The sequence below is a fragment of the Acanthochromis polyacanthus genome, chromosome 6 (genome assembly GCF_021347895.1).
Source record: "Acanthochromis polyacanthus isolate Apoly-LR-REF ecotype Palm Island chromosome 6, KAUST_Apoly_ChrSc, whole genome shotgun sequence".
Classification (NCBI taxonomy): Eukaryota; Metazoa; Chordata; class Actinopteri; family Pomacentridae; genus Acanthochromis; species Acanthochromis polyacanthus.
The window spans coordinates 12100008-12127464 of NC_067118.1; the positions used below are offsets into that span (position 1 = coordinate 12100008).

A 27457-nucleotide genomic window follows, 5' to 3' on the forward strand; every position below is an offset into this window, starting at 1 on the left:
GAAGCAGCAGAATACTCTGTGGACACAACATTGGTCTATTTTTACACGGAGACTGCAAAAAGACTATCTGCTTGTCAAACCAAAACCATGAAGTGAAAGATGGCAAAATATTCAGTAGAGCTAAGAGGAACTGCTGAGTGTATATTATTCTCTGTAAGTTTATAACTACAGGTGACTTTACAGGTAAATGTACTGGTCTGTGAAGATTTACTTTAAAATTTCAATACTGATTCAATCCAAAAATGACTTTTGTAGGGAATCACTGCTGCTGATTTAAAAAATGTATGTTCAGTGTGAAGGAAAGCGGATTTTATGAAAAGAGGAAGTGAATTATTTCTGGCAGTCCCTCGCCCTGTCAGCACTTCTGTTTTCTGCTTCTGTCGCCATGTGCTACGGTTGCCTTGATGTGCACGCAGCTCAAGTGTTAGGGTTTTAAAAATACCTTAATTTAAGTAGTAATAAGAAAAAAAGATTTGAGAATGTCTTTCAGTATCTTGGATAAGTTGAAAGTTGTATGATGATTATGACAGAGGAGGAATTTGTCAGAAAGGAAGAGCTTCACAGATAGATAAGGTAGGTGCTTTGTCTTCTAAGACTATAAGTATATTAAATACAATGATATTTCGTGTGAGCTCAGAGAAGCACATGTATATAGTGTTATTCTCTGAACATACATAATTCGGTAGAGTCAGGTTTAAACATCCATGGGAGGGGAGATAAAAGTGAAAAAGTTTCATGGGTAATGGCAACTGCCAGTCCAATGTACACTATGTATACACTAGGATTCAGTGTTCAGGTTTGAATGATGTGATATTATATTTGTAGAAGGCTTACTTTCACAATAAATCCCATCTTCATTATCTTCATTTGTCATGGTCAAGTGCATCCTTGTCGCTTTTTACATATTTAAGATGTACCTAGAACTATATGGAGTCACAGGAGTGCCACAATAAAATATAAATAAAAAATTAATAAGGAAATAAATGTATAAATATAAAGAGAAATAAATAAATGTGTAAATATAAAGAGAAATAAATAAATAATAGAATAAATAAATGAATAAATAAATAAATAAATAAAAAGGTAAATTTTGTCTTTGCTTTTCCCTTTTCTCTTTCTTTTATTTTTCCATTTTTACTTTCTGAGAGTTTATTTTTCCAATCTACACTGCAGGAATACGTACTACATGTGAATCAGTCATTAAACAATGTTAATAACTAGAGAGTAGATTTACTGTTTTCTCCAGTTTAACTTCAGAGACTCAGCAGATATTCCGGACTACTGACAATACAGAACCTTAACGTTACTGTTTTAATCACATTTAGGTTTTCTAAACGTTACATGAATGTGAACCAGTGTCTCCACTGACAGTTATATTAACGAAATGTACCATATTACACTAACACAACACACTTCAGCTGTTTACATGAAACAACGCAAACATCGTTACCCTAATGCTACGTTCGCTTTAATCAGGCTACGACTGAGCAGTTAGCTCGGTTAGCATCGGTGATTCACATTAAAGCTAATATTTACTGGATGCTAACTCTCTTCTCTGGTCAACACACTGAAATAAATTCCATCAACATCTGGAGTGCACGGTACACATTATATCTGACACTACAGGTGTTTATAAAGTGCATTAAAACTGGGACCATTAAGAAAATAAACATAAACTTACTGAACTATCAGAGTCCTTTTAGTGTCTACTGGCAGAATCAGCCGAAGCGCCACGGTGACATCACTTGACTTTAGCCGTGCTGGGAGCCGAATATTCGGATCTCAAAGTAAATATTCGGATATCACTGTAACGACCGAATATTCAGATATTTGGGTCCAGCCCTACATACTAGCCAACTAAGAGTTTGCCAAACAGCAATTTGTCAAACTTTTTCTGTTTGAAAATGAACACATTTAGTTAACTATCTTTTTGCACAACATTATGATCATTCTGACATTTCTTAAGAAAAATATGTTCAATTACAACAATATTTTGCCTCAGTTGATCATTCACAGATTGTGCATTGCAATTGACAGTGTATCTACAAAGGCACAAAACATCTAGTCACAACTATCAGGACCTGAACAATTTTACTTTATGATCAAAACAACTTGTCAAGGTCCAACTTTGCAAATTTACAATTTACAATTAATGTCTTCTCTGTCATTTTTACACTTTGCAAAATCATCCTGCAGGCATCCCATGTGTGACACTCCTTGTAAAAATATTTGGAGTAGATGAGTAGTGATGTCATCAAATAGGCTGCAAGTATGGACGCAAGTACGGACTCACACACCAAGTACGGACTTGTGTATTTGGTACACAGGCCAACGTTAAAACAATAGTTCAGCTAATTAGTTCTGCATAGGTGGATCTTTTCCTCCCAGTCGCTTGCACCCCCCTGTAATCCCCCCCTGAAAATTTGAAACTCAAATTTGGCGGCCTATACCTACTCAAATGTGTGAAACTCTGAACCGATATCAGTACTGGTGAAAAAGTAGATATTTTCAGGGAATTACATAGGTATGAGCCAAAATGGCTCAATATTGGCACCTGGAAAATTAGCAGCATCTACTACAGGCAGCACATTTCACCTGCAGCTACCAAATTTGGTAGGCATATGCAGCACATCAGGCTGAAAAAAAAAAAGTCAGCAGATGCTATGTAAATGGCCTAAACATGCTTCAGTCTGCCTGAAACTTTACATGTATGATCAGTGTCCTGCTCTGAGTGCATCCATATGATGAAATACATCACAGTCTTAGCGCCACCTGCTGGCAACAGGAAATGTCATTTTTTACACTTTGATCTAATGTTGTTAGTCTGTTGCCCACATTCATCTCAAATGTGGTGACAAAAGATTATGATGGATGGAGAAAGCGGTGACTTGTCATTAAAGGGTGTGTCTGTGGCGGTGTGGTGAATTTCGATGTCTCGCCATGACTACTGAAGTGTTTTTATCTCAGTTGCACATGATCATATCTGTGCTAAACTTAATGTGCTGGACACCAGGTCCAGCCTGAAGACATCCACACTCAAAAATTTTGAAATACTCATAGCGCCACCTATTGGTAACAGGAAGTATAGGCATTATATTTGCATGTCCCATTGCCCTACATTTTGTCATATAATTCTGGAAATGGTTCATCTCATTCTTCTGCCCTTGACAGTAGCTGGGTTTCCATTACAGTTTTTCCCAAAATAAAAGCGATATTTTTAAAATTTCAACAAAGTATATTTGCGCTTTGAACGTGTTTCCATTGAAGGTTGTTCTGGGCAGAAGCATCGTAACTCTCATAAAATATCATCCCGCGAGATTTCACTGCAAGAACCCTTTCTCCCTCATTTCCACTTCTATCTCCTTATAACACTCTGCATTCCTCTGCTGTTTGCTGTCTAGTATGGCAGTGATGTTTTTCTCAAGAATAATGGCAAGAAAAGTCTCGGTCTCCTCTTCTGTCCTCAAGTACCGCGCCATGTTTACTCCGAGAGAACTGGTCATGTGACCAGGTACGTCACGTCCGGTGACGTATAATTGCTGAAAAAGTGTTTTAGTCCAGTAGATATGTCAAAAAGATGTTCAATACCAGAAGAAAGTGAAGGTCAAGCTGTTCCAGAAAAGTCTCCAGTTGATTCAGAAGACATGCAGTTAGCTTGGGAAAGCTCAGTTGAAAATCTTTTGAAGAAACCTGAACTGAATGCAGATGATGATATTTCTTGGTCGGCACATTTCGCAGCATCACAAGATTCCTGCCCCAGACCACCAGCAATATCTGGACTCATGCCATTATTTCGAGAAAATGGTCATTCTCTGGCGATGGTAAAGCATAGTATGGATGTAATTGCTCAAGCTACAGAACTTGTACATCCTGGACAAGTCCCAACATTGACTGTTGATCAACCACTGTTTGTAACTGCCAAGAAATGAATGAAACAAATTATCAGATTAACTCATTCGCTGCCATTGACGTCTATAGACGTCAATTAAAATCCGAACGTTCGCTGCCTATGACGTCTATAGACGTCAATCATGTTTTTTGACTGGGGGGGCTGCAGGATAGTCTGTTGGAGCTTGTCGGTGAAAATCCTGGAGTTTTGGAACGTGAGAGTGTTGCGGTGGGCCAAAAGAATGACAAAGACAGTGGCCATGGTGGGGCAACAGCAAAAAGTGCCGTTGCCAACAGCCGCTGGTGATCAAAGCCGCGATAGTTTTCAGTTTCGGTTTCGCCACCACCGCTCTCTTCAGCTCATCTGACGAGGCCGAGTCAGATGAGTTTAGAGCGAGCACACATACACACACACACACATACACACACAGACACACACACACAGACACAGACACACACACACACACCTAAAAATAGATTGTTTATATTTTGTAAGATGTATTGTTCTGAACCAAAATGTTGACTTGTGTTGTTTGTAAATAAATGATTTAGCTAACAAAAGGTTAAAAAGTTGACCTCAAAATGCTTTTTCCGAGTTGTTTTTGTTGTTTCATATAAGTAAACAACTGTTCAGTTGTGTGGGATGTCACTAAACCAAAAAATATTGGCATCAAAGTGATTGATGTGCCTCTCTGAACAAAAAGCTCGTTATCTCTGTTTTTTGGTCAAAAACAGGTGTTTTTGCTGAAACGACCCTATGTTCTGCTGCCGATAACTTTAGAACCGAAAATGCTACAAACAAACTTTTTTTCCTGATGAAAGAAGAGAATCTACACTTTCTTTCGATAGTTTCAATGTTTATGTAGTCTTAAAACTTGATATTTTGTAGATCTTGAAAAATCTGTCAAAATTCTTAAAAACTCTGGCAGTAGGGGGCTCTTTGCTCTGAAAACAGCTGGCAGCCAATGAGTTAATGACCAATTCTGAAAATAAAACAAACCATCAGATTAATGGCAAGTTCTGAAAACAAAATAAAACATTAGAAGAATGAAACGATATACATGTATGGTCTTCCTGAGAAGTAAACAAAAATAAAGCATTAATTCATTGAATTGTTCACCCTATGTGTTAAGTGTTTTGATGATGTTTGATGTTCTGAATACAATGTAATTTTAGCTACGTAATTTAATTTCTTGTCCCTAAAAACCTATATTTAGCCATAAGATCATGTTCTATGCCAAACAGAAAAAAAAACGAGATTGATATTTGCAAGCCATCTTGGATTTTGTTCCAATCACATTTTATGGTATTTTAAGGCATCTCATTGAATTCTTTGACCCTAAAAACCTATAAATCGGCACCAAGATCATGTTTTTATGTCAAATAGAACCAAAGTTCTGATGAAATATCAAAATCGGCAATACGCAGGGCGGCCATCTTGGATTTCTTGATTTTGAGTGGGATCCCTTGGTTTGCCAGCGTGTATTCGGTTAGAAATGGATTCAGCATTCTCAAAAACCCCTATATACAAATTTTCATGCTTTCTTCCGGAAGTGAACATCTTGGCCTCATATTCTACATATCTACTGGACTATTTCCATTGCGCTTTTGCGATATTTTTCAATATCGAAACGTCTGAAAAACCACCTCATGAGAGCGTAAAAACTTTTTATCGATATTTTAGTCCTTTTTCGAAATTCAGGTGTTTCCATTACCAGTTTTTTATTGCGCTATTTACATTTTGCACATATTTTAGGGTAATGGAAACACAGCTAATGCCACAGTGTGAAGCACGTTTCACCTACATCCACAAAATTTGATAGGACATCAAGGACCCATAAAGATTCCTCTTTGGACCCATACCCTAAACCCAACAGGAAGTCTGCCATTTTGAATATAATGTGCAATTTTTGGTGAGTTTTGTAATTTTCAAGGGCTATAATGTGAGTTACCCTGTATGAGTGTACAGGGTCTGTTGGAGTTCCAAGAGACCTCAAATTTGGCCAGTATATAAAACAAGACATAGTCATGAAAAGTGAGCAAAATGTTCCACAAAAGTCTGAGGGCCTGGCCATGGCAGCCCCTGGGAATTTGATCCTAAACCATAAAACAGTAAATACTTTTTGACACATTAGAAATGTTTGGAAATTCAACAAAATTGCCACACACATCACAGTTGACTAAAGGAAGGACACTATGCATCTCGACACTGTCATAGCGCCCCCTGCAGTATTTTTAACAAATAGCCCCAGCAGCAAATTTCACCGACATCCATGATATTTGGTAGGCGTGTGTACCACATCAGAGTGAACAAAAACGTCTGTGAGGCTCAAAACCTAAAACTAACAGGAAGTCCGCTATATTGGATTAATTGTGTTTTTTGGTAATTTTGGCCATATTCAGTGGTTAATTACTCATGTAGTGATGACAACTTCTCAAAATCATCCGCATCAGTCAAAGGGCATGGCCACGGAACTGTCCAGAATTTTGATGCTTTGCCATGAAACATCAACTTCTAACTGCGCTCTGGATACTCCAATCTGCCTCAAAATTTACATGCTTAACCACAGTCCTGCCCTGATTGCATCCAGTTGCCAAATACATTCACAGCATCTGCCATAGTGCCCTTTGCAGCATTTTAATAAGTTTCCCCATACCAAGTTTAACCTATGTGAGGGTGAACAACAAAGTCTCTTGGACCCATACTCTAAACCCCTCAGGAAGTCCACCATTTTGAATTGAAGTGTGACACTTGGTAATTTTGGTCAGTTTCAATGACTATCTCCTCATAGGGAGTAACTCCGAAAGACCTCCATTTTGGACAGCATATATAAAACACCTAAAGGCCCGGTCACACCGCCCGAACTTTGCTGGAGCGTTCCTTGAACGGTAGGGAGGGGGGGCCTAATTTCGACAACACTCGTCACCACGCACAAAATGGGAAAAAAAATCGAAAACACTGGTGTTGGCTTAGCGATGCACCGCTGAAGCCGGCGTTGGTTTAGCGTTGGTTTAGCGGTAGCGAGCATTGGTTTAGCGGTGACGCGAGCGTTGGTATAGCGGCATTCTGCGCATGCGGGCGTTGGCTCAGCGGGGGTATAAAGTTGGTTTAGCGGCATACCGCTTGTGACTACGGAGCTGAACGGATCGTTTTGATACAAGTTCTGATAGATTTTTGATAGAAGTGCTGGAAGGCTCGTGGATCCTCATTCCTCAGCTCCACCATCAGCTTGTCATACAGTCCATGTTCAGGCCTTCTCAGTATCCACTGTCTGACCCACACAACTCTGTCTCTCCTTCTTCTCTCTCTTCTCCTTCTGTCTACAGCTTGTTGCAATCTGAGGAGGTTCTGATTCTGCTGCTGGCAATCATAGCAAGTCTCTCAGCATCCATGGTGATACAGTTTTACTGTAACTTTGAGCAAATTCGATATAGATGAGGTCTGAACTCAACGGCAGCTCAATTCCAAATGAGTTCCTGGTCCATTTCTCCCCATATTTATAGCCAAATTCTGGTCCCGCTCCGACACCTCTATACCAACGGCAAACCAAAGTTCATCGCCACCATGGATCGCTGCTTCAACGCCCGACACCGTTCCAGCAACCCCGTGTCCACTCGTAAAACGCTTACAACCGCTCCACCGAAGTTTGTGCAACGTTTAATCGCCGCCCGGGCAATGCTGGCGAAGCAGCGGTGGTCCTGCGTTCAAGATTTCTGCGTTGGCCTAGCGGACCCAAGCATCCACGAACTTGCGTCTCGCGGTGCCAGACTTTGACTGGGCGTTGGTGGAGCAGGGGTGAACTTTGCCTGGGCGGAAAATTGCCCCCTCCTCACCGCTCGCAATATTTTGTGCAGCTCAAAACTTTCGGAGCGGTAGGAGGGCCCCTCCAGAAACATCAGCGGTGACCGAGCGTATACGGCGTTGCTTTAACGGGGGCCAACTTCTGTTAAACGGTGGTGAACGGTTACGAGCGATGATGAATTTTTTTCACCGCTCCAGGAACGCTCCAGTAAAGTTCGGGCGGTGTGACCGGGCCTTAAAGGATGAAAAGTTGTCCAAATTTTTTGCATTAGTAAAAGGACATGGCAGCCGCGTGAAAATTGATGTTTCGACATGAAAGAGGAAGTGCTGTGTAAATCCCCTGTACATGCTGCAATCTGCCTTAAGCTTTACATGATTGATCACAGTCCTGCACTCATCACATCCATATGCCAATATCCACTCACAGTGATAGCGGCACCTGCTGGAGAGGAGAAGACATGTTTTACACTTTGATGTACTATTGTTATTCGGTTGCCCATATTCATGTCCATTTTTCTTTCATCCTCTTTACACTGGCTTTCAGTTATTTCTACCTCTTTATATTAGCTCCTAGTATGTTTGAACCTTGACAAACTGGTTTTATCCTCTTTCTACTGGCTATCAGTATGTTTCAGTCGATTTAAACTTAGTCCCGGTATGTTTAGTCTTGTTATTTTGACTCCCAGTATGTTTCAGCGTCTATACACTGGCGTCAGTATATTTTATCCTCTTTTCAAAACACCAGTCTGAGCTTGAGTATTTTTCTAAGACCTGTCTGTGTCATTTTACCTCCTTATAAAGCATGTTGTCACTCTAAAGAATAGTCAGTGTTTGCATGTACCGTGTATAGAAACTTCGTGATATAATCTTTGAAACTGGTCAGCTATATCTCCACACCTTCACTTTTATGTCACACTCCAACATACGCCACACCTCTACGTGCACCATGTCCTTGCCAACAGCCGCTGGTGATCAAAGCCGCGATAGTTTTCAGTTTCGGTTTCGCCACCACCGCTCTCTTCAGCTCATCTGACGAGGCCGAGTCAGATGAGTTTAGAGCGAGCACACATACACACACACACACATACACACACAGACACACACACACAGACACAGACACACACACACACACCTAAAAATAGATTGTTTATATTTTGTAAGATGTATTGTTCTGAACCAAAATGTTGACTTGTGTTGTTTGTAAATAAATGATTTAGCTAACAAAAGGTTAAAAAGTTGACCTCAAAATGCTTTTTCCGAGTTGTTTTGTTGTTTCATATAAGTAAACAACTGTTCAGTTGTGTGGGATGTCACTAAACCAAAAAATATTGGCATCAAAGTGATTGATGTGCCTCTCTGAACAAAAAGCTCGTTATCTCTGTTTTTTGGTCAAAAACAGGTGTTTTTGCTGAAACGACCCTATGTTCTGCTGCCGATAACTTTAGAACCGAAAATGCTACAAACAAACTTTTTTTCCTGATGAAAGAAGAGAATCTACACTTTCTTTCGATAGTTTCAATGTTTATGTAGTCTTAAAACTTGATATTTTGTAGATCTTGAAAAATCTGTCAAAATTCTTAAAAACTCTGGCAGTAGGGGGCTCTTTGCTCTGAAAACAGCTGGCAGCCAATGAGTTAATGACCAATTCTGAAAATAAAACAAACCATCAGATTAATGGCAAGTTCTGAAAACAAAATAAAACATTAGAAGAATGAAACGATATACATGTATGGTCTTCCTGAGAAGTAAACAAAAATAAAGCATTAATTCATTGAATTGTTCACCCTATGTGTTAAGTGTTTTGATGATGTTTGATGTTCTGAATACAATGTAATTTTAGCTACGTAATTTAATTTCTTGTCCCTAAAAACCTATATTTAGCCATAAGATCATGTTCTATGCCAAACAGAAAAAAAAACGAGATTGATATTTGCAAGCCATCTTGGATTTTGTTCCAATCACATTTTATGGTATTTTAAGGCATCTCATTGAATTCTTTGACCCTAAAAACCTATAAATCGGCACCAAGATCATGTTTTTATGTCAAATAGAACCAAAGTTCTGATGAAATATCAAAATCGGCAATACGCAGGGCGGCCATCTTGGATTTCTTGATTTTGAGTGGGATCCCTTGGTTTGCCAGCGTGTATTCGGTTAGAAATGGATTCAGCATTCTCAAAAACCCCTATATACAAATTTTCATGCTTTCTTCCGGAAGTGAACATCTTGGCCTCATATTCTACATATCTACTGGACTATTTCCATTGCGCTTTTGCGATATTTTTCAATATCGAAACGTCTGAAAAACCACCTCATGAGAGCGTAAAAACTTTTTATCGATATTTTAGTCCTTTTTCGAAATTCAGGTGTTTCCATTACCAGTTTTTTATTGCGCTATTTACATTTTGCACATATTTTAGGGTAATGGAAACACAGCTAATGCCACAGTGTGAAGCACGTTTCACCTACATCCACAAAATTTGATAGGACATCAAGGACCCATAAAGATTCCTCTTTGGACCCATACCCTAAACCCAACAGGAAGTCTGCCATTTTGAATATAATGTGCAATTTTTGGTGAGTTTTGTAATTTTCAAGGGCTATAATGTGAGTTACCCTGTATGAGTGTACAGGGTCTGTTGGAGTTCCAAGAGACCTCAAATTTGGCCAGTATATAAAACAAGACATAGTCATGAAAAGTGAGCAAAATGTTCCACAAAAGTCTGAGGGCCTGGCCATGGCAGCCCCTGGGAATTTGATCCTAAACCATAAAACAGTAAATACTTTTTGACACATTAGAAATGTTTGGAAATTCAACAAAATTGCCACACACATCACAGTTGACTAAAGGAAGGACACTATGCATCTCGACACTGTCATAGCGCCCCCTGCAGTATTTTTAACAAATAGCCCCAGCAGCAAATTTCACCGACATCCATGATATTTGGTAGGCGTGTGTACCACATCAGAGTGAACAAAAACGTCTGTGAGGCTCAAAACCTAAAACTAACAGGAAGTCCGCTATATTGGATTAATTGTGTTTTTTGGTAATTTTGGCCATATTCAGTGGTTAATTACTCATGTAGTGATGACAACTTCTCAAAATCATCCGCATCAGTCAAAGGGCATGGCCACGGAACTGTCCAGAATTTTGATGCTTTGCCATGAAACATCAACTTCTAACTGCGCTCTGGATACTCCAATCTGCCTCAAAATTTACATGCTTAACCACAGTCCTGCCCTGATTGCATCCAGTTGCCAAATACATTCACAGCATCTGCCATAGTGCCCTTTGCAGCATTTTAATAAGTTTCCCCATACCAAGTTTAACCTATGTGAGGGTGAACAACAAAGTCTCTTGGACCCATACTCTAAACCCCTCAGGAAGTCCACCATTTTGAATTGAAGTGTGACACTTGGTAATTTTGGTCAGTTTCAATGACTATCTCCTCATAGGGAGTAACTCCGAAAGACCTCCATTTTGGACAGCATATATAAAACACCTAAAGGCCCGGTCACACCGCCCGAACTTTGCTGGAGCGTTCCTTGAACGGTAGGGAGGGGGGGCCTAATTTCGACAACACTCGTCACCACGCACAAAATGGGAAAAAAAATCGAAAACACTGGTGTTGGCTTAGCGATGCACCGCTGAAGCCGGCGTTGGTTTAGCGTTGGTTTAGCGGTAGCGAGCATTGGTTTAGCGGTGACGCGAGCGTTGGTATAGCGGCATTCTGCGCATGCGGGCGTTGGCTCAGCGGGGGTATAAAGTTGGTTTAGCGGCATACCGCTTGTGACTACGGAGCTGAACGGATCGTTTTGATACAAGTTCTGATAGATTTTTGATAGAAGTGCTGGAAGGCTCGTGGATCCTCATTCCTCAGCTCCACCATCAGCTTGTCATACAGTCCATGTTCAGGCCTTCTCAGTATCCACTGTCTGACCCACACAACTCTGTCTCTCCTTCTTCTCTCTCTTCTCCTTCTGTCTACAGCTTGTTGCAATCTGAGGAGGTTCTGATTCTGCTGCTGGCAATCATAGCAAGTCTCTCAGCATCCATGGTGATACAGTTTTACTGTAACTTTGAGCAAATTCGATATAGATGAGGTCTGAACTCAACGGCAGCTCAATTCCAAATGAGTTCCTGGTCCATTTCTCCCCATATTTATAGCCAAATTCTGGTCCCGCTCCGACACCTCTATACCAACGGCAAACCAAAGTTCATCGCCACCATGGATCGCTGCTTCAACGCCCGACACCGTTCCAGCAACCCCGTGTCCACTCGTAAAACGCTTACAACCGCTCCACCGAAGTTTGTGCAACGTTTAATCGCCGCCCGGGCAATGCTGGCGAAGCAGCGGTGGTCCTGCGTTCAAGATTTCTGCGTTGGCCTAGCGGACCCAAGCATCCACGAACTTGCGTCTCGCGGTGCCAGACTTTGACTGGGCGTTGGTGGAGCAGGGGTGAACTTTGCCTGGGCGGAAAATTGCCCCCTCCTCACCGCTCGCAATATTTTGTGCAGCTCAAAACTTTCGGAGCGGTAGGAGGGCCCCTCCAGAAACATCAGCGGTGACCGAGCGTATACGGCGTTGCTTTAACGGGGGCCAACTTCTGTTAAACGGTGGTGAACGGTTACGAGCGATGATGAATTTTTTTCACCGCTCCAGGAACGCTCCAGTAAAGTTCGGGCGGTGTGACCGGGCCTTAAAGGATGAAAAGTTGTCCAAATTTTTTGCATTAGTAAAAGGACATGGCAGCCGCGTGAAAATTGATGTTTCGACATGAAAGAGGAAGTGCTGTGTAAATCCCCTGTACATGCTGCAATCTGCCTTAAGCTTTACATGATTGATCACAGTCCTGCACTCATCACATCCATATGCCAATATCCACTCACAGTGATAGCGGCACCTGCTGGAGAGGAGAAGACATGTTTTACACTTTGATGTACTATTGTTATTCGGTTGCCCATATTCATGTCCATTTTTCTTTCATCCTCTTTACACTGGCTTTCAGTTATTTCTACCTCTTTATATTAGCTCCTAGTATGTTTGAACCTTGACAAACTGGTTTTATCCTCTTTCTACTGGCTATCAGTATGTTTCAGTCGATTTAAACTTAGTCCCGGTATGTTTAGTCTTGTTATTTTGACTCCCAGTATGTTTCAGCGTCTATACACTGGCGTCAGTATATTTTATCCTCTTTTCAAAACACCAGTCTGAGCTTGAGTATTTTTCTAAGACCTGTCTGTGTCATTTTACCTCCTTATAAAGCATGTTGTCACTCTAAAGAATAGTCAGTGTTTGCATGTACCGTGTATAGAAACTTCGTGATATAATCTTTGAAACTGGTCAGCTATATCTCCACACCTTCACTTTTATGTCACACTCCAACATACGCCACACCTCTACGTGCACCATGTCCTGACATGCGTGAATGTGCCCGGACCCATTCAATGCTGCTTCCAGCTTTTATTCAGATTTTTGTATTTTTAAATTATGCATGTTAATGTCTCATTGTACTCTGAAATGAAAGCATAGAACAAATAAACAAATGAAATTAAGAATATACTCATGGCATTCTTTCCACAATGGAAATCAAGTACCCTTCAGAAAGTTATTCCCAACTCTGTTGCAGAAGTTCCCATAAATGTGTGGCACCTGTAGGTTGCTTTGCTTTTAATCTTCAGTCTAGTTCATCCCAAACCAGCTCCATTGGGTTTAAGTCTGGAGACTTTGCTGACCATTCCATGTTTTCAAGTTTGCCATCTTGTTCTTTTTTTCATAAGGTAGTTCTGGCATAGCATGGACTTGTTTTGGGTTATTATCTTGCTGTAAGATGAACCCCTGACCAACTAGACACATACAGAGGGTACTGCATGGCGCTTCACATTTCTGTGGTAGCTGTTTTACTTCAGGGTACCTCTCACTCTGTAAAAGTCAGCGACCCTGGATCCGGCAAAATAGCCCCAGACCATCATGCTTCCTCCACTGTATTTGACAGTTGATGTCACACTCTGAGGAACCATCCTTTATCCTGCTCGACAGCATACTAAAAACCTGCGTTATGAACCAAAGATTTCAAATTTTGATTCATAATTCTATAATATCTTCTTCCAGTCTTCAGTGGTCCATTGGTAGTGTTTCATGGTCCAGGCAAGCCTCTTTTTCTTATTCTGACAGCTTAGCAATGGCTTTCTTTATGCAACTCAATCTGTCAAACCTGCAACTCAAAGTCTTCACAGTTGAAACTGAGACTTGCTTACTACAACCACTATTAAGCTGTGCTTGAAGCTGTTGTCGTGAGCCACATATCAGCCAAGCTGCTGACTCTCAGAAACTTGTCTTTTGATTCTGTTGTGGCTCTGGGTCTTCCAGGCCTCTTCCTGTCGGAGTTTCCCCCAGTTTCCTAGTGCTTTTTGATGGTGAAGAAAACTATACTCACTGACACCTTGACTTTCTTCACAATTTCTGTGTAGGAAAGACCTACATTTTTCAGTGTCATGATCGTCTGTCTCTTTTCTATTGTTAATTGCCTTTTCCTCTCCATTTTTATAGTAACACACTACTATGTTACGTACAATACTGTTCAAATAATGCTCTCGAGGGTATGGTGCCACTGTGTGTTCCAGCACTACATTTATGCAGGCAGAAGGGGTTGTAAGTAATTAAGAAAAGTTTGGGACACCTATAGGATTTGGTAGCACCATCTTTCAAGGATTGATCAACCTCCATTGCTGCAGAACCGCCTTAAGTTCTTAACCCATTTCTAATATAATTCTGTAATGTACATTATTTTTCAGTTTTGAGTAACTGTACCTTTTTTTTTTTAAACCTCTGGCAATTCACCACTTACCTTTGTACCAATTCAAGCTATTCATTGGACTTGAACTACTTGAATTTTAATTTTTTTAAAAATGGAAAACTTTGGGCATACTTTTGACTGGTACTTTAATTCCTCAACACAATTGAAAGTGCAAAATGTTGGGCACCCTGGTAGCTCAAACTGGTTGAGCGGGCGACCCAGGAACAGGGGCTATAGTTCCCCACACAGTGGATATGGCTCAAGTTTGACCCACAGCCATTTGCTACAGGTCCTTCTCCCACATGTCCTGTGTCTCTCTCCACTGTTCTCCACAATAAAGGCAAAAAAGGCCAAAAAAATTTTAAAAAAATGCAAAATGTCAAGGTGTATGAATCTACTATTTTGTCAATCTGCCTCAATTCATTGAATTCCCATGCATGACCATCCTCAATTTGACTGATTTTTTTTTCAGTCAACATTGTATAAAGTGGGGCTATCGGTAACATATATTTTTGAGTTAAAATTCCTAAAGAGTCAAGTCAGTTTTTTCTATCTTTTCTTAGTGCCAATTTGTACAGCAATGTTTGATGTGCCATAGCAGGGTTCTCACCAGGATTTTTTTTCAGCGTAACGGCAGGTCCTCCTGCACGCGCGCGCCTGCAATAGACGTGAACGCGCATGCGCAATAGACGGGAACGGGTCAATCGACAGGAAAGTACGGCTGAGGTGGGGAGACATAAATTAACCAAGATAGGCACCCAGTTGATAAAAACAAACGCACATGGCGTTATCTGTCAAAATAACAGCGCAGCGGCCCTAATCCCAGTGTTAACCCTTCCTGTTCGGCCCCCGACCGTGGTCAGGAAGCCCGGGGTTAACCCCCTTCACTTCCTCAGCAGCCGTAGAGGCAAAAACACAGGAGCCCAGCCGTATCGAAGAACACTGCAGCCTTTATTGTCTATAAACAGTGGCTGAACCGCACAGTAAGGCCAACCCAGCAACTACACACCTTCTGTCCTCCTCCGACTGCACCGACTGTCCGTCTGTCTCACTCGCTCTCCCTCTCCCTCCCCCTCCCTCCCCCACACACGCTGCTCTCTCTCCCTCTCTCATGACGGAGCCACACTCTCATAACAACAGCGTAATCTTTGAAATGCGCTGGCGTAGCGGCCCTAATCACAGCGTAATCTTTTAAACTGAGCGTAACAGGCCGGTAAGACTGCGTAACGGCCCGTTAGACAGTGTAACGGGGCCGAAATGCGCTGGCGAGAACCCTGCATAGCTACAGAAATAATTGAGTCCTGAAATATTGTAGGCTCATTGATATGTACATGTAGTCTTGAATGGTAAAACCCTGCTGTGATAGAATAATACAAATCAGTTATATGATGTGTTCATTTGATCAAAAAATGTTAACGTTTCTGTCCGATATTCCCCATCTATCAAACCTTTAGTTTTCACCCTAGGAAGCTATTTATTTTTCTGTGATTGACACCAACAGGAGCCTTAAAAATATTGTACAGGGCTAAAAGAAAAATCATGATTTTCCAACTATAGTCTTTCAAATAATTGTATCAAAATGATCTATTATTAACCATTTATTATTACAATATTATTAATAATTATTAATTTAAAAAAACTACAGTTCTCTAATTTTATAACAGTTACACTACTAGTCAAAAGTTTGGACACACCTTCTCATTCAGTGTTTTATATTTTATTATTGGTTGATGCTACAGGTACGGACCCGTACCCGTAGCATCTGTACTAGAGGTACGGACCCGTACCCGTAGCATCTGTACTAGAGGTACGGACCCGTTAAGGTCACTGAAGAGCTGGCGCCGGTTAACTACTATTTGCTGCACATTACAGGCAGTTTATATGAATGACTTTGACGGCGAACATTGTATAATTTAACCAAAAATACACCGTCTCCTCTCACACTTTAGACATTTCAGTTTTTACGCTTTTAGACGCCGTGTATAAATTGTTTGAAGTCCAGTTCCTATTAAGTAGTTTACCGCGTTCAGTGGTGGAAGCGGCTGACGAACTCCATTACAAATGTTCCCATTTAATTTCGGACGCTAATTTACAAGATAAAGTTAAGGATGTCGAATATGAAACAAACACTCGTGAATGGTGAGGAGCAGCTCTTTAATTCGGCATGAATTAAAAAAAACCACAAACTCGATTTACTGTGATATTGTGAGATTTGTTTGTGGTTATGTAACATAGCCATTCAACAGAGTCCGCTAACATTAAAGTGACTGGCGTGCAGTGTCTGTGTTGACAGACGCAGAAAATACGTCAGGGTTTTGTTTAGGTTAATATGTAATAGTCTGTCGCTACTTTGAAGGTAAAAAAATACTTGTAGTTTGCTGGCTGTTAGTTCCGCCATTTGTTTTGTTTGCTGTTTGTGCTTTATTAGAACAGGGTCACATGAATAAAAAGTTTTGCTATTTTTAATAGTAGTGCTGATTTCAACCCCCAAATCGCTGTCCGTGAAAAAGTCAGATAATGATATTTATAAGACATTATGCATGATAGAAAAGAGAACAGCAGATGACTGACATGACAGGCTCGGCACGCAGATTCACCTCGAATCACGGAAGCGCCTTCATCACTCGGATTACGAAGCCGGCTCATTAATATTTATGTACGTCGGATTACCAGCCAATCACAAAGCACGTTCATCAGCCGACTCATTAATATTCATGTCCGTCTCATTAATATTTATGATAAGGGAAAGTGCCGTATCCGCAGGCCACAGGCTACGGGTACGGGTCCGTATCTGTAGACACTACCTTTATTATTTTCTACATTGTTAATACTGAAGACATCAAAACTATAAGACTACAGATGGAATTAAGCTTCACGGGCCCGTATTCGGGCCGAAAATGGCCGGCTGAAGTTTAACGGCAAAAGCATTTTTAGCTTTAAACGGGACGATAGAAACACTATACATCCATGGAAAGCTTAGAGTCTCGTGAATCCGCCGGTATAAACCACTTTCAGATGTGATTACCACAGCGGGTAATATAAACACATTTCTAAAACAAACAACAAAAGTTTAAAGGGACACATAAAGGGCATAACTTACGTTTCGATGGTCTTTTACCGGTCAACGATGAAAATAATCCACAAAAACCGGCCATAATCCAAGAGTAGTCATCCAGACAATACTAGCAAGTATCATATTTTGTCCAAAACATGTCTAGAAATAAGTAAATAATCCACAAATAGCTCGGCTCCGTGCGCGTCCACATGGCGCATGGTGGCGCTGCGCGTTCCATAATTCACTGCATTTTTATCCATAATTTTATGAAGCTTTCTGTAATCCTCACAATCTCGGTCAGAAAATGGCGACTGAACCCTCTGCTTTCGATCCCAACCGCATTTCAACCAATCAAGTGACTCATCGCTGCCTCCGAACCCGGAACAGCCAGCCGTTGCCGAGACCGATGGATCTGGTGACTCTCATCTCTTCACTAAATTCAGAGCAAAATGACACCGGAGGAAACGTTTGACTGACAGGGCTGATAGCCAATGAGCTTGCTGAATAGCCGAGAGGCGGGTTTTAGCGGCGCTGTGTGACTTTTCACACCTCCGGCTCTCCTGCTGCGGCGAGGAGCTGCAGCATTTCTCTGTCTCCGTCTGTGCCTCTGATTCAGATCAAGATCCACACTGAAGCTTATCTGAAGTGATTTTTTTAGTTCTTTATGAGTTTTTGGAGTGAAAATAGTGTGAAAAAGGGCTAATAAACGACCATATACCATTTTTTCACAGGGTGTACATAGGGTGTCCAAAATTGACATAATTGGGCATATTAGTACAAAAACATGTGTGAAACACTCATTTCTTGTAGTTTTGCTCTGAAATTTTGTCCTGAACTATGTAAGACCCCAAGCTGTTGCCTTGTTGTGTTTCAAGCTCTCACAGTGCTGCCACACTAATTTTCAGGTGTTTTATTAGGGAAAAAATTTAGGCGTGAATAAAATTCCTCCTAATTCAGTGTGTTCCAACATAAATAACTCTGTGTCAGTAGCACCTAGAGTAATTTTTTACTGCACTGGGTGACAATGCAGGTTGTCTGCTTTCAAAGGAGACCCCAGCCATGCCTGTACTCCAAACAGTTCAAGAACAGCATTCAATTTACTTTCTATACATCTTCAGTAGAAATTTCAGGGGAAAATTGACTGCAGGTTAAGGGGTTAACAAAAAAGTGTTCATCTTTAATATCAATCTACAATATAGAAAATAATACAAATAAATAAAAATCACTGAATGAGAAAGTGTGTCCAAACTTTTGACTGGTAGTGTATATGCAAATGAGAAATGCACATTTTAAACTATTTTCTGAACTATTAAATGACAGCAGTATCAATCAACCATTGATTAATCATGAAAACAAATCAAGTACAGTAGATATCCTTCTATTTGCTTGATGATCTATTTTTAAATACGGACATATTACATCTGCCACTCTGCTTGAGAAACATGTTCTCTGTAGACTCTGGGTCATCTTAACTAATGGAGCTGTGGTTGGAAGTCTTTGTCTTAGTCGTGGTGACACATATCACATACAGATCTGCCATAGTCTGACTGACCCTCTCCTTAGGTTATTAGAGTATACAGTCTTCCAGTGCATTAAATAACTAGAAAAGCACTCAGAGAGGCAGTACTCCAACAAGGCTGCTCAGTTGTTGCATCATTTCTGACAGCTGAAATCTCGAAATAGAAATTGTGGATCCAGACTATAAGCCACATCACTGCCAAAATCTGATCAATTGGTCCTTGTGTCATTTCTGACCTTCTCTGAAAATTTCATCCAAATCCATAAATCCATTTTTGAGTAGTGCTGCTAACACAGACACAGACAGACAGGACATACAGACAGACTGACTGACAAACCAACGCCGATCATCACATAACTCTGCCGAGGCTCCGCCTCCTTGGCAGAGTAATAAGAGGCTACACCTGATGGCATAACCATGTACTACAGCTAATGAACAAATTATTTTTCTGACATGCTGTCCCTCATCTTATGCCATATCGAAAATGGTTAGGTTTAGACCTGTCCAAGTAAACATCATGATAATTTAGTGAACTCCTGGCCTCAATATATGATGTTTCTTATATTTTTGTTCTTGGGATTTAGCTTCCTGCAGATGTGCTGAGGCTAAAGGAGCGTTATGCTGTCACCAGGAAAGAGCTGGCAGTACGTCTTAGTACACCTCATATTGCTCACATCAGACACAGCTGTGACACTAAGGTAGGACTTCGATAGGAATAAATCATTCCTAATGTTTCTTTTCCTGTTCTCCTCTTTTAATGGATACAGTTCATCATTCTTTTAGTTTGAAGGAAACCTTTCTTCTACAGGCTCTTTTAAGGTGTCCAATCTGATTACCCTAAATTACCTCACTTGAGTGCAACAATGTGATACCCATGAATCTTGATTTTATTTAAACAACAACAGCAACAAAACTACTAAAATAACATTGTTGCAAAATGGGATTTATTACACTTTTTCTTCTGCAGCCACACTGTTATACACCTGTGCTTGCCTTACACTGCATTTCTAGGTCCAGCAGTTGATGAAAGCAGCGAGGAATGGTACCAAGGACGGTTTAGAAAAAACTAAATTAGCCATGATTCGCAAAGTGTCATTCCTGCAGAGAAAAGACTCCACAGGTACAGAAACTGTAACTCAGATTAATATGTTCACCCTGTATGTTTAGTTTGTAGAAATACAATTTGTGGTCACTTTCAGCTTCAAAACTGCAGAATTTATTGCTGCCTTTGCATACATTATTAAATGTTCAGACATTTAGAGCCAGTCATTGCCAGGCATATAAACGACCCCTAGTGAAAGACTGGTATAACCATAGGTAAAATAACTTCAGTCCATAATTGTCAACTCTATTGGCATGTCAGGAGGCAGCCTAGCTGAAACCCACCAACATTGTCAGAAACCAAATAATACCCAAATGGAGGCCTTGTAAGAATAATGTGAATTTGCTAAACACTTGCAACAATCAAGCTACTGTTGAGCAGAAGCAAGTTTATATTTTAGAAATAAAATGTATTTTATGTAAATATTAAGTTGTGGTGGCATGAAATATATTACAAATGACATTGCAGAAATGTAAAAATAAAAAGGAGTGGCAATTTATACTGCAGTTGTCCTGTGAAAGCTGTAACAAAGCTAACAGTCAGCAGATTCCTGTGTGTTTCATTCTCTGTGAATAAAGAAACTGTGCTTGATGATGCAGGCGAGGAAAATGATGATGCAGGTTACATGAATGTGTCTGTGTGTGAGTTGAAGCACCCTCCACCGCAACTCTCCCCTATGCCAGAGGGTCTCAGTAGTCAGCAGGTGTGTATATGTATGTGAGTGTACATACACATATGCTAGTATTTCAAAGTACTCTGTTTTCATGTCAACAAAGGAAACTGTGCAGTGCTGTACTGATGAACTGATATTTTTCTGCAATGCATTAAGGTTGTTTCTGAAACTGCACATTTCACCACTCATATAGTCATATGAAAGTCATATAATAAAGATTATAAACTTTGTATTGTAGTTGGCTGTTCTTAAACTCTATTCTGTACTCTACTGACCCTCTTTGTAGCCAGCTAAAAGCAGCAGGTGCCTGTAATACTTCACTTTGTGCCCTCCAGAGACAAACAGTTGAAATTGGAGTTTTAAGCATTTTGTTTACTTAGACAGAAGAACATAATTTGTTATCTCTTTCTCTTTGTGCAACTCTTTTCTTTTGTTAGTTATTTACTTTACTTGCCTTTCCAAATGTTGTTCAGCTAGTCTAAAGGAAACTCAGCCTGCTGCATATGCTTTATTAAAAACACTTATAGCAGCAGGAACAACTTAGAAGTGACTGAAATTGAATAATAAATGAAAAGGGTATTAGTGTTTAAAAAGACAGTGAATTCAACAGAGTGGTAAGTATGGTGTAACTCTGTTGTTATACTAATGAAATTTGTTCTGAATTTACAATGTGAGCCCTTCCAATACAGGTAATTCCAATTATCAGCAGGCTTTTTTAGTGACCACCTTTTATTTAGTTTACAGGTATCATCTGAAACATGGCAATTATTTTAATTCTAAGAGTTATAAATTTACAGTATGCTAGGTATTTTGATATTCTTAAATTAGTACATGGGTACAAGACTTTCATAGTTCATAGTATGTGTGCTTATTTCAGATAGATGTGAATGTGATGTTTGTCACTCATTCCTTAAGGTTGTCAGACGTCTCATCCTCAGCTCCATTCTGCAAAGTGAGAACAGTTACCTAGACTCTCTCAAAAGGGTTCTCCAGGTAAGTCACTTCTTTCCTCAGGTGAAAGGGTACCACTGAAACACTTATTTGTTGGAAGAAATTACAATGGAACATATCTGAGGACCTGGCGAAACCAGCTCTATCTGGAGAGTGTTCACTGTTCTTCTAGAGGTGTTCTTGGAACTTAATTTCTGTAGTTCTTGCTCATAAGAAATAATTAAGGATGTCAAACTGCAAAGTGCATTGTTTGCTTCTGTTCCATTAACAGCATATTACTGGTGGAAGCTGACAGAGACATAACTACAGTATTTGATGCTGCCTCTTCTTTTTCTTTTAGGAGTACCAGAAACCTTTACTTGACCCACAGACCTTGATTATAAACCCAAAGAAGGTGCGTCAGATTTTTTACCGTCTACAGGAGATCCATCAGTGCCATTCAATGTTCCAGATCGCCCTGGCATGTCGTGTGGCTGAATGGGATTACAGTGAGAAGATTGGCGACCTGTTTGTGGCATCGGTCAGTTGTACAGATATGTCCTTTTTGATTTCCTTCATTTTCAAAAGAACTTTGTATGCATAGCCTTAATTTCTTTCCTTCTGATGTTTTTTATCCTTTGAGTGGATAAAAAATGTTAAAAAACTTGGAATGTTCTTTTGCATTCATGTGTAGTTCAAGCCAAGAGTGCTGATTCACCAGTGACTGGACTGTCCATATAAAAGTGTCATTCTGCAGGTGTCTGTACTAGAATCGCAGAGACCCATTCAGAAAGCTCAGATAATGTCCACTTCACTAATTGTGTAGCTAGACTTACCAGATGAAGGCCTCTAATTCACCACTCATTTCAGACGCATTTGTTTGTGTCATGTCTTTGCCACTTGCACATTACTGTTTTCAAAATCCTCTTAACTGCAGGAGACAACAAAAATAACCTCTGGGGTAGTTGTCTGCCACTCTGAAAGTTTCAAGAGTATTTGGATCATGCAAGTACGGCAGTACTGCAGGTTTTTGTTATTTGTTTGTTTGTTTTTTAATGGGTTCTTCATTTTAGTCACTGTACTTGTCTCCCTGCATATAAGTGGTCCGTGGGGTTCCACTCATCACTATTTTGTGGGAACACCAAAGTTGCATCCATCACTTCACTCTGTCCAAGTCAACTGTGTTCAGTTTGAAGAAACATAAACAAGTCAGACCTTTTTTCCTCTTATAGCAGGATGATAGTGTGGTGCAGCCAGACCTTTATGTACTACAGAATGGGCTGCCTAAGCAGGACTTATCATGTGACTTCTAGCACCAGTTGGCTGCACCTGTGCTGAACTAGGTGAGTCAATTTAAAGCGGATAAATCCAATAAAATATTTTACATTGAATATTTTTCCTTTGCAGTTTTCAAAGTCCATGGTGCTGAACATCTACAGTGACTACATCAACAACTTCACCAATGCCATGGCACTCATCAAAAAAGCCTGCATGTCTAAACCTGCTTTCCTGGACTTTCTTAAGGTGCTCATACTTTTGTATTTACAGTCATGGATTAAAATATTGACACCTCTGGAATTTTTCCAGAAGATGCACCAATTGTCCCAGAAATTGTTGCAGTAACAAATGTCTTTGGTATGCATGTGTTTATTTTGGTGCTATTTGAGGTAAGCTTTGGGTCATTGTCCTGCAGAAACACCCATGACCTCTGAGCCAGATCCAGCTTTCTGACACTAGGCGCTACACTACGGCCAAAAATATTTTGATAGTCTCCATATTTCATGATTCCTTGCACACTGTCAAGGCACCCCGTGCCAGAGGTAGCAAAACAACCCGAAAACATCTTTGAACCTCCACCATGTTTGACTGTAGGCACTGTCTTCTTTTGTTTGTAGGCCTCATTCTGTTTTCTGCCAACAGTAGAATAATGTGCTTTTTCCAAAAGCTCTACCTTTGTCTTATCTGTCCACAAAGCGTTCTCCCAGAAGGACTGAGGCTTACTCACGTACATTTTTGTAAACTCCAGTCTAGCTTTTTTGTGTCTCTTTGACAGCAGTGGGGTTCTCCTCGGTCTCCTGCCATAGCGCTTCTTCTCATTCAGATGATGACGTATGGTCCAAGCTGATGCTTTTGCACCCCAAGTCTGCAGGACAGTCTGAATTTGTGTGGAAGCTGATTGAGGATGTTTATCCACCATTCTAACTATCCTGCATTGCATTCTTTTGTCAATTTTTTTCTTCCATACCTGTCCAGGGAGATTAGCCACAGTTCCATGGGTTATAAACTTCTTGATTATATTACGCACAGTTGGCCAAGGAGCTTCAAGATCTCTGGAGATGGTCTTGTAACCTTGAGATTGTCAATATTTTTCCACAGTTTTGCTTCTGAAGTCCTCTTATTTATACAGGATTACCTGAAAATATCTAAAATGTAATGTTTTGTTTTTAAATGTAAAACTTCAACATTTAAAGGACCACTTCACCTTTAAAATGACTTGCTCGATCAATTACTCTCCCCATGATGAGTTCAGTACAAGAATAATTTTTGTTTTTGTCGCTTTCCTTTAAAGTGATTCAGGAAATCCAGAATAAATGGAATTCATGGAAGGAAATCAGATCTGCTCCTCCCGGTGGGCAAAATAAAGACCCTGTCTCTTCCATTAATTTTGGATTTCCTGAACCACCTTAAAGGAATGTGACAACAACAAAAATCCTCCTTGTGGTAACTCATCATAGGGAGAGTAACTGATAGAACAAAATTCATTTTAAAAGTGAAGTGGTCCTTTAACAGTAAACTTTAACAGTAAAACGTATGCACAGCAGAAAGCCATTACCAAAAATGTCATTTAAGGATAAACAAGAAAGTGATAACACTTTTTTCATGACTTAAAAGGTAGTTTGGAGCATTAATTGCAATGAGCAGCATGCCTCTGTCTATGGCTGAACACAAGATTTAAGTTCTGAAACACAGCCCAGTGTGCCTTGCAAAGATTCCTCAGTATTTAACTTAAAATTACTTTTCTTCTTTCAATTACTCACACTCCTCCATGTATTCAGGGGTCATTAATTTATAGAAAAAATGCTGTATTTTATTTCGTATATACAAGTAAAGTTCTCCTAAAGTGAGCTTTAGGAGAACTAGCTTGTATGTTTTTAACAATACACAGCAGAAAGAATGTGAGCAATTTGATGTGATGTCATGTTAAATCAATGACTAGATTCTAATCTGGTACACAGAGCTCTTAAATAAATCATCTGTGTCTGCGTGCATGTGTGTGTGTAAGAGAATGCATTGTGATGCCACCACGGCTAAAAAATCTCTCAACCAGAGCACTGATAGCAGAACTGCTAAGACCCTGATGGCAACTTGAAATAGTGAAGGGAGACCCTTCATGTGCATTGCCCAGAATGAGTGGGATCCGAGTATTCGCATCTCAAAATTAATATTCGGATACCACCACAGCGACCGAATATTTGGACATTCAGGTCCAGCCCAAGTTGTTTGTATGTCTAATTAAACTCAAAATTTGCCTTTCACTTCTTTGGGCACCTCTATTTATCTTGGACTCCAAAAGCTGTGCCATCAAAGCCATCTTGACAACTACAAAGCAATATTTCACATAAAATGACAGGAACTGGAAGACTAGTCAGTGCAGAGGGAAAGATGAATGCAGCAATGTACAGAGACATCCTAGATGAAAACCTGGTCCAGAGCACTCTTGACCTCAGACTGGGGCGACGATTCATCTTTCAGCAGGACAATGATCCTTCGCACACAGCCAAGATGTCGAAGGAGTGGCTTCATAACAACTCAGTGTATGTCCTTGAGTGGCCCAGGCAGAGCCCAGACCTGAATTCAATTGAACATCTCTGGAGAGATCTGAAAATGGCTGTGCACCGACACTTCCCATCCAACCTGATGGAGCTTGAGAGGTACTGCAAAGAGGAATGGGCGAAATTGGCCAAAGATAGGTGTGCCAAGCTTGTGGCATCATATTCAAAATGACTTGAGGCTGTAATTGCTGCCAAACACACATCAACAAAGTACTGAGCAAACACTACTTATGTACATGTGATTTTTCAGTTTTTTCACTATTAATAAATTTGCAGCAATTTCAAAGAAACTTTATTCATGTTGTCATTATGGGTTGTTGTGTGTAGAATCCTGAGGGGGGGGGGGATCAATTTTATTCATTTTGAATGCTGTAACATAAAAAAATTGGAAAAAGTGAAGCGCTGTGAATACTTTCCGGATGTAAATAAAATTGAATTGAACTGAATTAAATTGAATTTGACCTCTATGGGGATCTCCAATAATCACAATTAACCAAACTATTCTTGGGTCTGGTAATACTGTTGGCTGTCTGAAGATTTGCAGTGTCAACTTAATTGGTGCAAAGGCACAGTGGATTCTAGAAGAAAATTTGTCAAGTGTTATCACATTAAGATTAGAAAATATGTAACCCTTGTTTCATACCACTCCACATGCTTCATATTTGAAGTCTTACCTCTTCAAAGAATGAAATGCTGACACAATCTTCTTTCGTTTTGATTTTTAGAAGAAGCAGGCAAGCAGTCCAGACAGAATCACTCTTTACGGCCTAATGGTGAAACCTATTCAGCGCTTCCCTCAATTCATTCTACTGCTGCAGGTGAGTGAGTGACTGACAGAGCAGTGAAGGAAGCTCAGTCTGATCACACCTCAATATGTCTCTTCATTGTTTTATCTTCTGCACCTCTGAACCTCTTTGCCTCTTTGAACAACATTGGCTTTGTTCCGTATTGCATACTTTGTCTTTTTACTTTAGGTACTTTACAGTTGCCTTTACAGGGTAAATAGTGATTCATGTGTATGCATGCAAGTGAGACAACTTGATCAATATATTGTGCCTTTAACTTTGACCACCACAGTTAAATTGTCACAGTCTGCAATCCTCTCTGCAACTCAAGCTTGTTTGTACTTGTGTGAGACACTGTATGTGTACATACAGTGGGTATGGAAAGTATTCAGACCCCTTGAAATTTTTCACTCTCTGTGTCATTGCAGCCATTTGCCAAAATCAAAAAAGTTCATTTTATTTCTCATTAATGTACACTCAGAACCCCATCTTGACAGAAAAAAAACAGAAATGTAGAAATTTTTGCAAATTTATTAAAAAAGAAAAACTGAAATATCACATGGTCAAAAATATTCAGACCCTTTGCAGCGACATTCATATTTAACTCACATGCTGTCCATTTCTTCTGAACCTCCTCGAGATGGTTCTGCTTCTTTATTGGAGTCCAGTTGTGTTTAATTAAACTGATTGGACTTGATTAGGAAAGGCACACACCTGTCTATATAGACCCCTTTCACATGACGTACGCATACTTAATTAGGCAGCCGCGCGTTTTAATAAATTTGCAAAAATTTCTACATTTCTGTTTTTTTTCTGTCAAGATGGGGTTCTGAGTGTACATTAATGAGAAATAAAATGAACTTTTTTGATTTTGGCAAATGGCTGCAATGACACAGAGAGTGAAAAATTTCAAGGGGTCTGAATACTTTCCATACCCACTGTATATGACAAAACTGTATGCACAATTATACAGTTTTATCACACTCTTATTCGGAGTAGTGCTGTTTTTTGCACTTTTTGGACTTGCGTCAGGAGAACCCTCTGGACACAGCGGTGGTCGCTCTGAGAAACA

The 27457-nt window shown here is 40.1% G+C and overlaps 1 protein-coding gene across 4 annotated transcripts in view; it reads left to right on the plus strand.

Annotated features, from left to right (window-relative positions):
* The window catches only part of LOC110971246 (rho guanine nucleotide exchange factor 10-like protein), a 133006-nt gene that overhangs the window by 57534 nt on the left and 48015 nt on the right, over positions 1–27457 (plus strand). For all 4 annotated transcript variants that reach the window (XM_051949346.1, XM_051949344.1, XM_051949345.1 and 1 more), the window contains 7 exons: positions 19647–19760; positions 20074–20182; positions 20764–20867; positions 21753–21830; positions 22129–22308; positions 23175–23291; positions 26326–26418. In XM_051949346.1, the coding sequence (XP_051805306.1) occupies positions 19647–19760; positions 20074–20182; positions 20764–20867; positions 21753–21830; positions 22129–22308; positions 23175–23291; positions 26326–26418 (795 nt within the window). The remainder of the gene's footprint in view (positions 1–19646; positions 19761–20073; positions 20183–20763; positions 20868–21752; positions 21831–22128; positions 22309–23174; positions 23292–26325; positions 26419–27457) is intronic.